We start from the raw sequence: 10,520 nt of genomic DNA, 5'->3' as shown, positions 1-10,520 counted from the left end.
TGTTTACTTATGTTTATCGTAAAATTTCTCTTTGTATTTAACCGTATTAAGCCTCATTGAAAATAAAGCAAAAACATATAATTTTGGCAAGAATATCGATTTTCTACTTCTTTTTTTCTTACCAAACGGAAAGAGGATTCGAATCCGAGAAATTTTATTAACACATCCTTAATTACTAGATACACATCTCATACTTAATACACCACATATTAACTTGATTGTTTTGACATTTTACTAGATACACATACATAAACTTTCTACAATACCCTCGTTTAAAATACACAACTTATTCACTAAATACAGAACTCATTCACTAAATACACATACTTTTATAGATCTGTTACTTAATTTATTCAAAATAAAAAAATAGAAAATCACATTAGTAAGATTTTTCTCAAAATGTTTCATCTTTCCTCATACTATTTCATCTCATTACGTTGCTTCAATTTTTGCTTAAAACTATGGTTGTTCATGGTAATTGTCGCTAGCCATTTCTGATTAGAGTTTAATAGTATCTTCACACACGTTGTTCCCCGTAAAGGATAATAAAACTCTTAAGCCGGATATTTTATTTCAACTAGGTTTCTTTACTTTTGATATAAATGTTTTTTTGATAATTTTACGTACCCACAAAATCTTATATAATTTATATAAAAAAGAGAGATGTGTATCTAGCATTTAGGGATGTGTTAATAAAATTTATAATAACAAAAAATGTTTTGTTTGCTTAACCAAATAATAGCTAGTTTAGTTCTCACCTTTTATTATAACATGTTCATATGTTGTATCGATGAACAGTATGACAACCAATAATATATGTTAAATATGATAAATATCGTGTAATGACGAATGATACAAACTTTGAAAGTTAGAATCTTGAAATTATCTTACAAAGTTAGCTGAAAATAACACTTTTTTAATGAGGAACATTCATGTGGGAATCACAGCTAGATTGAGCTATTTATGGGGTATATGACTATGATGATGGATCATTGTTTGTGCCACATTTGCTATTACTCTTCCAAATCCAACTCCATCGAATGATCAAAGTTGTATCCACGTCTCATCTCCTTCTATCAAACAACCACCTAATCCCAATATCATTTGCATTTAACAATCAGATGAGGCTATCAAACAACCATAAACCCATACTCATCACTTTTGGCACATGAACTATCATTGAATTATAGATTAAAATAGAAGAAGAAGAATAAATTTCCTCTCTTCCATTTTATCATCTCACTCTACTAAATAAAAAGAAAAAGAAATAGACAAACAATAAGCAGACAAATAAAAACTAGCAGAGAAACTTTCAAAAAGGGAAAGTCAGAAAAGGTACAAAACTGTAAGACTGCTATTTGATTCTGCTCCCCTGCACCTTCCCACACCTGAACCCAATCCCCCTGTTTCCGTGTCATCAAAGAGAAAAGTCTTCGTTTCTTCTTCCTATTAATTTCCCGGAAATTTCACTTTTCTCTTCGTCTCCAAGATTTGCTTTCCTTTTCTACCTTTAATTCCCTATTTCATCAAAACCCAATTCAATTTTACAAAAACCCAATACTTTGATACAATCAAGAACCCATCTTGAGTTTTTTTTTTTTTCGCATAAAGTTTTGATCTTTCGTTTTCAAGAACCACAAATTTGATCAACCATGCTTCACCGGAGCTTCAAGCCCGCCAAATGGTAAGTTTTTCTCATCGTTTTTTTTTGTGAATTGTGGGTAAAGTTTTGTGTTTTATGTGGATTTGAGATTTTTTGTACTGTTTGTTTGATGAGTTTTGGGTTGCTTGGATTGGTTTTGGGTGCAGCAAAACGGCGTTGAAGCTTGCCGTTTCGAGAATAAAGCTGTTGAAGAACAAGAAAGATGCACAGGTGAAGCAGATAAAGAGGGAATTGGCCCAACTGATGGAGAGTGGGCAGTACAGGACTGCTAGGATTCGGGTTTGTCTATTGGTTTTTGTGTTTCTCTATTGGTTTTACGAGTTGTTAGCGAAATTTGAGCTTGTTTGACTTGTTGTTTGGTTTTTGACCTGTGATTTTAGTAGAGTTGTGTGGTTGTTGAAGTTTTTTGTTTGTGATGATCAGCTGTTTTATTGATGAGGTTTACTTGTGTCTCAGGTTGAACATGTGGTGAGGGAAGAGAAGTTGAGGGCAGCGTATGAACTTGTCGAGATATATTGCGAACTTATTGCAGCAAGATTGCCTATGGTTGAGGCGCAGAAGTATGTTTTTTTTACATTTTATTGTCATGTGTGGTCCTTTAACTACTTTGAGATTTAAAATTGGCTGCATTGTGTTGAATAGCTTGGTGGGTGTATCAAGATGGGAAACGATAGAGAAAGATAGAACTGGTCTAGTGGGTTTTGCATTCATAACTGCTCAAGCTGTTATTAAATGCACATTCTTAAGCACAGCATAAAATTCTCCAATATGTGCAACTTGGTCATAAAGTTACCATTGTGACTTAATAGATGTGCCTCTGTGACTCCAGGCATTGGAATTTAGACCTTATTCTTGTTTCTTGATGGAATAGTGATAAGTTTTACTATTTCTGATATTTCGTTTCTCTGGTTTTTCCTTAAAAGAGCTTGAATCATATTTTTTGTTTAATATTTTTTACAGGAACTGCCCAATTGATCTGAAGGAAGCAGTATCTAGTGTAATATTTGCATCTCCTAGATGTTCGGACGTACCAGAACTCATGGATATCCGCAAGCATTTCACAGCAAAATATGGAAAGGAGTTTGTCTCTGCAGCTGTTGAACTGCGCCCGGATAGTGGTGTAAGCCGCATGGTATGCTTCTATATGTGTTTGGATACTCTATATATGGACTCCATCAAAAGTCAACAGATTTGTTTTACTAATTATATTTTCTGTTTTTCTGTCAGTTAATTGAGAAATTGTCTACCAAATCACCTGATGGCCCTACCAAGATGAAGATTTTGGCTGCAATTGCAGAGGAACATAATGTTAAATGGGATCCTGAGGCATATGAAGAGAAGCCTCCTGAAGACCTGCTGGTATGAATGGTTCAGCACTTGCTCATTTATTCATTGCTTTGATATGCACAGATGACATAAGACCATAGCTTCATGTTTGATTTATGTACACGGCATTTTCTTAGGATGCTTAGGATGTGCCGGTTGATTAATATAGTTTTTACTTTTGTGCAGAACGGACCAAATACTTTTGGCATGCCCAGTCTAGATTCTGCTCCACCTCCACCTACTCATGATGTCAGGGTGCCTCCTAATGTTCAAGTTCCTAATAGCATGGCCAGTAAAGCTCATGTGGAACCCCCCCCTGGTCCACCTCCACCTGATCAAGCTCCTAATGCTCAAGTTCCGCGCAGAAATTATGAGTATCATAATAGACCCATGAACTCTCATGAGCTGAATGCAAGGTCATCACCTCGCTCGGATGATTCTGCTTCTACAAATGTTTCTGCCAACAACGCAACCACATCTGCCAACTTTCATCCAGAAACGACATCTTCAGGTACATCAATTGTCATATAAAGACCGTGGTTATGGAATTCAATTGTTTTGTGTTGTATTTTGAATTTCGCTCTCATTGATACTTAATTGGGCATTTCCATACAGGCATCAGAAGTGATCAAATGGAAATGCATGCATTTCCTGGGGATGATAATTCGTCGGGCAGGCAGAACTGGAATATGCAATTTAAGGATGCCGCCTCTGCAGCACAGGCAGCTGCTGAATCAGCAGAACGAGCAGGCATGGCAGCTAGAGCAGCTGCAGAACTCTCGAGGCAATATTCCTCTGAAATGCACAATAGAAGTAACCAGTCAGCCTCTGTGCCAACTAATACAAGTTCCATTAACAATGAGCATTTGGTGAATAATATCCAGACAGCATATCAATATCCTCAAAAGAAGTCACCTGAACAACAAAGGCGTGACAGTTTAGGTAAGGTGAGCATGAAGAGACAGTCTGGTAATTTTGTGGATATGCATGCGAGTGAGATGCAAGCTGCTATCAAACCTGAGAATATTCCCTACTTTGGAGATATAAGATCTGAAAAGAAATCTAGCAGGACTTCCTCCCCATCTAGTTCAAGCGTTGTTAGTGATCATCAGGAAGATGTTTTGAAAGAGGATGACCATATCAATTATTTCACAGATCTGGGTACTGAAAACCAATCTATCAGGTCCCCCTCTCCTTCTCATTCAGGACATTTTAGTAACAATCACGGCAACTTCTCAAGTGTTTCTGGTGAGGATTCTTTTGTTAGTGATGCTAACATCCATCAAAGCACAATTGGAATGACTTCTGAGGGAAATGCTTCTCTAGTTTTTGATGATTCTGGTTCGGACGATGATAACTATAAGGGACAAGAAACAAGTTTGTTTTTCTCCTCTCCTGCTAGAAACTCATTCCCTTCAGCTAGTTTAGATCCTTGGAGTTTCGAGCAAAAGACAGATGAAGTACCATTCAAGAGCGTTTCGCCAGTACGTTCTTCGCCAGTGCAGCACGCTGTTTTTTCTGAAGGATTGACAGGTTCTACAGTTCCTTCAGAACCAAATGACTTCTTGCCTGTTACTTTTGATGCTTCAGATGGCCCAAGTTCAGACAGTGAGGAGGAGTTGGACACGTCCAAGCAGACTATTCAATCCTTAAATTCAGGGAAGAATCAGAGTACAAGCCAAAGGTCATTAGCATCTTCATCGTATGATGATGTACATCCTGAGAGAAGCCAGGGGATGGAATACAGTTTTTTCTCAGATAAGAGGTTTGGTGATGGTGACTTGCCCAGTAGTGAACCATCTCGAAGGCTGAAGAACTCTGGATTAGATGCAAATGCCAAGGAACATTTACCTCAAACAGTGAAAGACAGTGAGGAATGTAGTTGTGTAAGTGATACTGACAATGAGTTGTTGGCCTTTGGGGTCTTGAAAGGTGGCCTCCGGAACAAGGGTTATAGTCTTCCATCATATAAACGGAATTCATCGGGCACTGCTTTTTCGGGCAAACAAGTTACTCAAGATACTCCACCAGTCGGGACTTCGGATGTTTCTCATATGTCTAGTGAAGGGCCATATACCCGGAAAGGGAGCACTAAGCTAAATAAGGAACGAAGCACTAAAACCCCTGTCACAGATGTCGCTCCTTTTGATGATTCTTCAGATGATGAACTCTCACATGAAACTCTAAGCAGTAGTCGCCAAGACCTGTACAATCAGAAATCGGTCTCTTCAGTAGTACCTGATGATTCTTCAGAGGATGAACTGTCACATGAAACTCTTAGCAGTAGTGGCCAAGACCTGTACCATCAGAAATCAGTCTCCCAAGGAAAGACAAGCTCAATGTCTGCATTTTTCTTTAATTCAGAGGATAGTGAGGCTGAGGAAGATCTTCCTAGAAAGATTTCCACCACAATTGCTCGTCCAAGTCCACAACTTTCTAGAAGGACACAACCCTCTTCTTCAAATTCTGTTAGAAGTTCTGGCTTAAGGACAACTGTTGCTCCTGATGCACCAAGGACTTCAGACTACGGAAAATCTTCTTCAAGAAGTTCCAATGCCACTGAAACTCTACCAGAGCCTTCAGTAAGTCAGGAATGGCAGAGACCTATAGAACAAACAACCTCTTATTCAATTCCAGAATCCAAGAAGACCGGGACATCAGTCTATGGAAGTTCCTCTTCAAGAAGTTCTAATGCCACTGAAACTCTACCAAGTGCCTCGTCCCAGACCAAGAGCTCAGAACGTTTGGCAAGTCAGGAGTGGCGTAGACCAGTAGAACAAGCAGCTCCTAAACCAATACCAGAATCTAAGAGGTCTTCACGTGTAGAGACTTCAAAGTCAATTGCAAGGGAGGAATCATCCAATACCCCTCCAATGATTGTAAGATCAGAGAGAACTGAAGCTACTGAAACTTCAAGGCCCTCAGGTTCAAAGTCGCTTGGAAGAGAACAATCATCTAATCCTCCCAAGATTGAAAGATCAGAAAGTAGCGAAAGCTCAAAGTCTTCAGGTTTGAAGTCATTTGCTAGAGACCAATCATCCAGTCTTCCTGCAAAGGTTGTAAGATCAGAGAGAACTGAACCTTCAAAGTTCTCTCCTCCAAAGTCATATACAAGGGACCAAACATCCAATCCTCCAAAGATTGTAAGATCACAGAGCACTGAAACTTCGAAGTCCTCTTCTTCAGTGGGAAAGGCTTCTCATGTCCACCCTAAGCTCCCTGACTCGGATGACTTGTTCGCTAAGTTTGCAGCCCTCAAGCAGAATCGTCAATAAACCAATTTATTTGCACATACAATATAGGATATTTTTTTGTGAGTATTAGATTCTTTCATTTACTTGAATTTTTGGCCAGTGTCAAGTACTGTGATTGCTGCTACATGCCACTGTGTGAGTCCCTGCTTCTTTTCTCTTTTGTACATGTGCAAGAGATGATTGTTACATAGTTCTGTAATAAAGGTTTACCCAAGTGCTATATGTTATATCTTGTGACTTAGCTGTGTCGTACTGTCGTTAGGCTTCGCATGAGTTGCTATTGTACTACTGTGCTCCCATTCTAAGCCAGGCATAACTGGAGTGGATGACTAGTCCAGTAGTGAATCCGTGATCATAGAAGATAACACATGTCCGGATGAAAAGCTAACTATTTTACTCTACCAAGTGATAGTACTAAACAAGGTTAAGATGGCAAGCTTGTGACCCAAAATAACACATATAATCCCAGAATCCTTGAAATGAATTGTCTTGAATCCCAGGTAGCTGACAGTGTGGCCAGTTTGAGCCATGTAGTCTCGGTTGGATGCACCGTCTACAGTCCTTCACCTCCGCCCGGTTTCCGGGCGTATCCGAGCCCAAATTCACATATCAGTGCAGTGTAGGGTAACAAGAAGACGAAGAATGCTTCTCAGACAAGAGTTTTGATTGCAGGGCCTGAAAAATTAGATGAAACTCTAATGGATTTGTTGATAAATCGAAAAGGTGAGGAGAGAAGGTGCAGAGTGGGGATGTGATTGCCATTGACAAAGGGTCTGGGAAGATCAGCAAGGTCGTTAGGTCGTTTTCGTGGTCGAGGGATATAGATTGCATAGATTCAAACTTAGTTTTAAGGTTGTTAAGGGTTTGATGTCATATATGTTGCATTGAACACTCATGCACATAGACATAAACATGTTCAATTGTTTCTCATTCTGCGTTCATGTTAATGGTTATCAACTTATCATTGGTATATTACTATATTAATAGTTTTTACTGGATACTCTCTTCTCCTCACGGCTCTAACGATTCCTGATGATGGCAAGGTTGGTAATAAATATATCGGAACATTGTTACCTGTTATGTTGCCATACTCCCAATCTGGTTAGGAAACAATATTACAAATGATATATAACTTTCTAATGCAGATTACAGCCATATACATAAACCGTAAAGCATACAAAACAGGCTTGCCAATCACCAAGAAAGCCGGTGTGGAGCACAAAATCAACTTCATTGAGTCCCCAGCTCTGCTTATTCTTGACAAACTCTTGGAAAATGTAAAGATATAAGATATTGAGTTCATTTTGTCCTTGTCAAATTTTCAAGGGCTTGAAATTGGTTCTTCTGCTTCGTGTTTTGTTCAGAAGGAGGGGAGTTTCGACTTTGCTTTTGTTGATGCGGACAAGAACAACTACTGGAACTACCACAAGAGGTTAATGAAGCTGGTTAAGATTGGTGGGATGGTTATTGTTCGTGTTAGAGTCCGGATGAAATACAATGTGATTTTTCAACCTTATACATGTAAAACGTGTTGAAAAGTCAAAGAGCCACGACGAACTCTAACCTTTCAACGCTATGAGAAATCCAACATCAAGTAAAACATCCACTCATGGTCAAGTAATGGACCTTGAAGGCCAAAGTCGTCTAGGTGACTTCCTCGATTTTCAACCCGCATTCCTGGAACGCTAACACCATTCCTTGATTGCCAACTCGTAGTCCTCGAGTGTTAACGACCAAAGTCTGGAAGGATAGTCCCTTTAGCCCCATGCCTCTGAGACTTACAAAGTCGTAACAATTTGGTGGACTTCCATGAGACAACTTGAGAGACTGTAAAATACCAAGAACAACATCAATATATAAAGGTACAGAAATATACTTACATTAAGAGACTAGCTTCAGTTACCCATTTAGGTGTCCAGAGCCCATGATTGGTCTTGTCATGAACAGTATCACAAGATGGTGGAGCTTTTCCACTATCTTAATTATGTTAAGAGTATTATGAACACTTAATTAAGATTTGGTGAAGTCTTGATTTGGACACATTTATCAGATACGGCCATTATTTGCAGGCTAGTTTAATTCAATTTGAGGGAAAATCTAATCTATAGACTAAAGAGAATCCTCTACTTCGTCTTGTTGTCGGGGAAGAAAAGCCTATTCTTTTATTTAGTGAATGCTTTTCCTTTCAAAAAAGTGAATGCTTTTATGCTGTGGAATGACATCCGTATTTTTTTATATTTCTGATTAACTTTCATCAATGGAAGTCTATTCAAACAAAAGTGACCCTCGTTAAAACTTTGTTTGAAACACATTCTTATATATTTAAGAATTAAAATTTGTTTAGTTCTTATGATTTGAAGTTGACATCTATTCAGTCCTTATGATTTTATTTTAATCCTAAGTTGCATGGACACGGACACGGACACGGCACGACACGACACGGCGACATGGTAAAACTTAAAAACTGAGTTTCCGACACGGCAAACAAAATTATATATTTATGTATTTTTAAAAATAAAAATATACTAAAATATGAAATAAGTTCATTACATACCAAATAAAGTTCTAAATTCAATATATTTCATAACCATAAGAAATAAGTCAAGTGCATAACTAATAATATTAAAAGCAGCAGACCTCTAGCACTTAAAACATAACATTAAAGAAAAACAAACTTGAGCAGTAGTTTGTTTTTAAACAGGGCAATCTCTAGCACAGTAGCACCTAATAGACAAGAAGATGAACTAATATAATTATCATATCCATAATTCATCCAAACTTATTATTCCATAATTGATCTAATATAAAATAAATAGAAAATTTAGGTCCTTTTTTTTATAAAAAAAAGTATGAAACGTTGACGTGGCGTGTCACAATGTTGTGTTGGGGCCGGTCAATGTGTCCGAGACGTGTCCAAAAAGTTAACTTTTTCGGACACGTATTTTGTCGTGTCGGCGTGTCGTCCGACACTCCAGGGGTGTGGAGTGTCCGCGTGCAACATAGTTTTAATCTTAATGATCCTTAAAGTCACGAGTTTTCATCCAAATGGTATTTCCGTCAATTTTTTCTGTAAAAGATATTGTAATTTTTAACGGCCACATCAACAATTTAACTGAGAAAATTGACGGAATAACCATTTGGATGAAAAATCGTGACTTTAAGGACCATTCAGATTAAAATAAAACCATAAAGACTGAACATATATAACCTCCCACTTATTAAGAGAAGACTATGCCTCGCCGTTAGACCAAATGGTATTGGGTCAAATAAAGCTATTTGTTTTGTTGGAATAAATAATTAATTAAAATACATTTTATTTTTATCCAATAATTCAAATAGTAGGAGAATGGACAAAAAAAAAATTTCAAATATAGCCCACCACATATATATCATGACAGCCTAGACATGTAATTATATGTAAAAGAATTACAGACATATATTTCTATATATAGATTAGGGCATTCACCCTCTACATGCACCAAAGCAATTCCAAACGTGGTGGACTAGCTAGCAGAGTCTAAAACTCACAAAAAGATCGATCACTGCCTCACTGGTGTGTCTTTCATATTTCGTCAATACAATTTAAGTTCACTGATGGATGAAGCTAGCCATTCCAACAGATATAATAGTTTCCTCGTCTATAGTTGAAATATAAGATTCACTTTGGGTTGTTAATTTACTTGTTATATAGGTCGACGTCAATGGAGCACACCGCAGGAAGCAAAAAGGAATTGCCTGATCCAGACTTGTTGCAAGACGATGAGGAATCACAAAAGGTTCTGTGTTCCTTCTTTTTTTTTTTTTTTTTTTTGTTCCTCTTTTCATCGTTTCTTGCATGTTTTCTATGTTATTTCTCAACTTTTTTGCTATAAACTGTTATAAATCCAATTACAACATTTACGTGTTTCGTATTCTTTGTTTTCTTTTCGATTATGCAGAATTCTTGTGCAGTGAGAGCAAATGAAAACACCAGAAAGAGGCATCCGCTTACCGATAAACCTTTATTGCAGACCGAGGAATTATACGAGGTACAGTAGCATGTCCATGCATATATTCATCTGTTTATAGTTAATTTGGAATATATTTGTGTATTAAAAAGGACATGGGACTTGTCATTGGTGTGGCATAGTATGTAATGAAGACTGGAGTGTACCCAAGAGAACCAAATCCTCTCAAGGAAATAAGGATTGCTTCTGCAACTCACCCTATGTAAGTATCCATTTCTTTCTAAAATATATATATATATATATATATATACACGCCCCCTTCCATTGAGG

At 37.6% G+C, this 10,520-nt stretch overlaps 3 protein-coding genes across 4 annotated transcripts in view; all 3 read left to right on the top strand.

Annotated features, from left to right (window-relative positions):
• Positions 1-1,652: 1,652 nt before the first annotated feature.
• On the top strand, positions 1,653-6,494 carry LOC101312868. Its single transcript, XM_004288869.1, has 7 exons — positions 1,653-1,684; positions 1,810-1,942; positions 2,120-2,223; positions 2,624-2,795; positions 2,891-3,022; positions 3,176-3,500; positions 3,605-6,494. Exons 1-7 carry the CDS (start codon positions 1,653-1,655, stop codon positions 6,262-6,264), a joined length of 3,558 nt encoding a protein of 1,185 aa, XP_004288917.1. The 3' UTR covers positions 6,265-6,494.
• Positions 6,495-6,722: 228 nt separating this feature from the next.
• On the top strand, positions 6,723-7,778 carry LOC101312578 (probable caffeoyl-CoA O-methyltransferase At4g26220-like). The gene is made up of 4 exons (XM_004288868.1): positions 6,723-6,819; positions 7,231-7,286; positions 7,389-7,520; positions 7,611-7,778. Exons 1-4 carry the CDS (start codon positions 6,723-6,725, stop codon positions 7,776-7,778), a joined length of 453 nt encoding a protein of 150 aa, XP_004288916.1.
• Positions 7,779-9,686: 1,908 nt separating this feature from the next.
• Positions 9,687-10,520, top strand: part of LOC101309377 (probable caffeoyl-CoA O-methyltransferase At4g26220-like) — a 2,797-nt gene continuing 1,963 nt past the window's right edge. For both annotated transcript variants that reach the window (XM_004287472.1, XM_004287471.1), the window contains exons 1-4: positions 9,687-9,796; positions 9,935-10,019; positions 10,182-10,271; positions 10,373-10,452. In XM_004287472.1, coding sequence (XP_004287520.1) covers positions 9,945-10,019; positions 10,182-10,271; positions 10,373-10,452 — 245 coding nt within the window. In that variant the 5' untranslated portion in view covers positions 9,687-9,796; positions 9,935-9,944. The remainder of the gene's footprint in view (positions 9,797-9,934; positions 10,020-10,181; positions 10,272-10,372; positions 10,453-10,520) is intronic.

The sequence above is a fragment of the Fragaria vesca genome, linkage group LG1 (assembly GCF_000184155.1).
Source record: "Fragaria vesca subsp. vesca linkage group LG1, FraVesHawaii_1.0, whole genome shotgun sequence".
NCBI lineage: Eukaryota > Viridiplantae > Streptophyta > Magnoliopsida > Rosales > Rosaceae > Fragaria > Fragaria vesca.
The sequence above is the reverse complement of the archived record's forward strand: the minus strand, read 5'-3'. Positions and strand labels throughout refer to the sequence as shown.

Coding starts and splice junctions, on each gene's coding strand:
- LOC101312578 (XM_004288868.1), top strand. CDS start 6,723: ATGAATTGTCTTGAATCCCAGGTAGCTGACAGTGTGGCCAGTTTGAGC. Junction 7,287..7,388: donor CGATTCCTGATGATGGCAAG/GTTGGTAATAAA, acceptor TTTCTAATGCAG/ATTACAGCCATATACATAAA. Junction 7,521..7,610: donor TTGACAAACTCTTGGAAAAT/GTAAAGATATAA, acceptor TTTGTTCAGAAG/GAGGGGAGTTTCGACTTTGC.
- LOC101312868 (XM_004288869.1), top strand. CDS start 1,653: ATGCTTCACCGGAGCTTCAAGCCCGCCAAATG. Junction 1,943..2,119: donor ACAGGACTGCTAGGATTCGG/GTTTGTCTATTG, acceptor CTTGTGTCTCAG/GTTGAACATGTGGTGAGGGA. Junction 3,501..3,604: donor TCCAGAAACGACATCTTCAG/GTACATCAATTG, acceptor ATTTCCATACAG/GCATCAGAAGTGATCAAATG.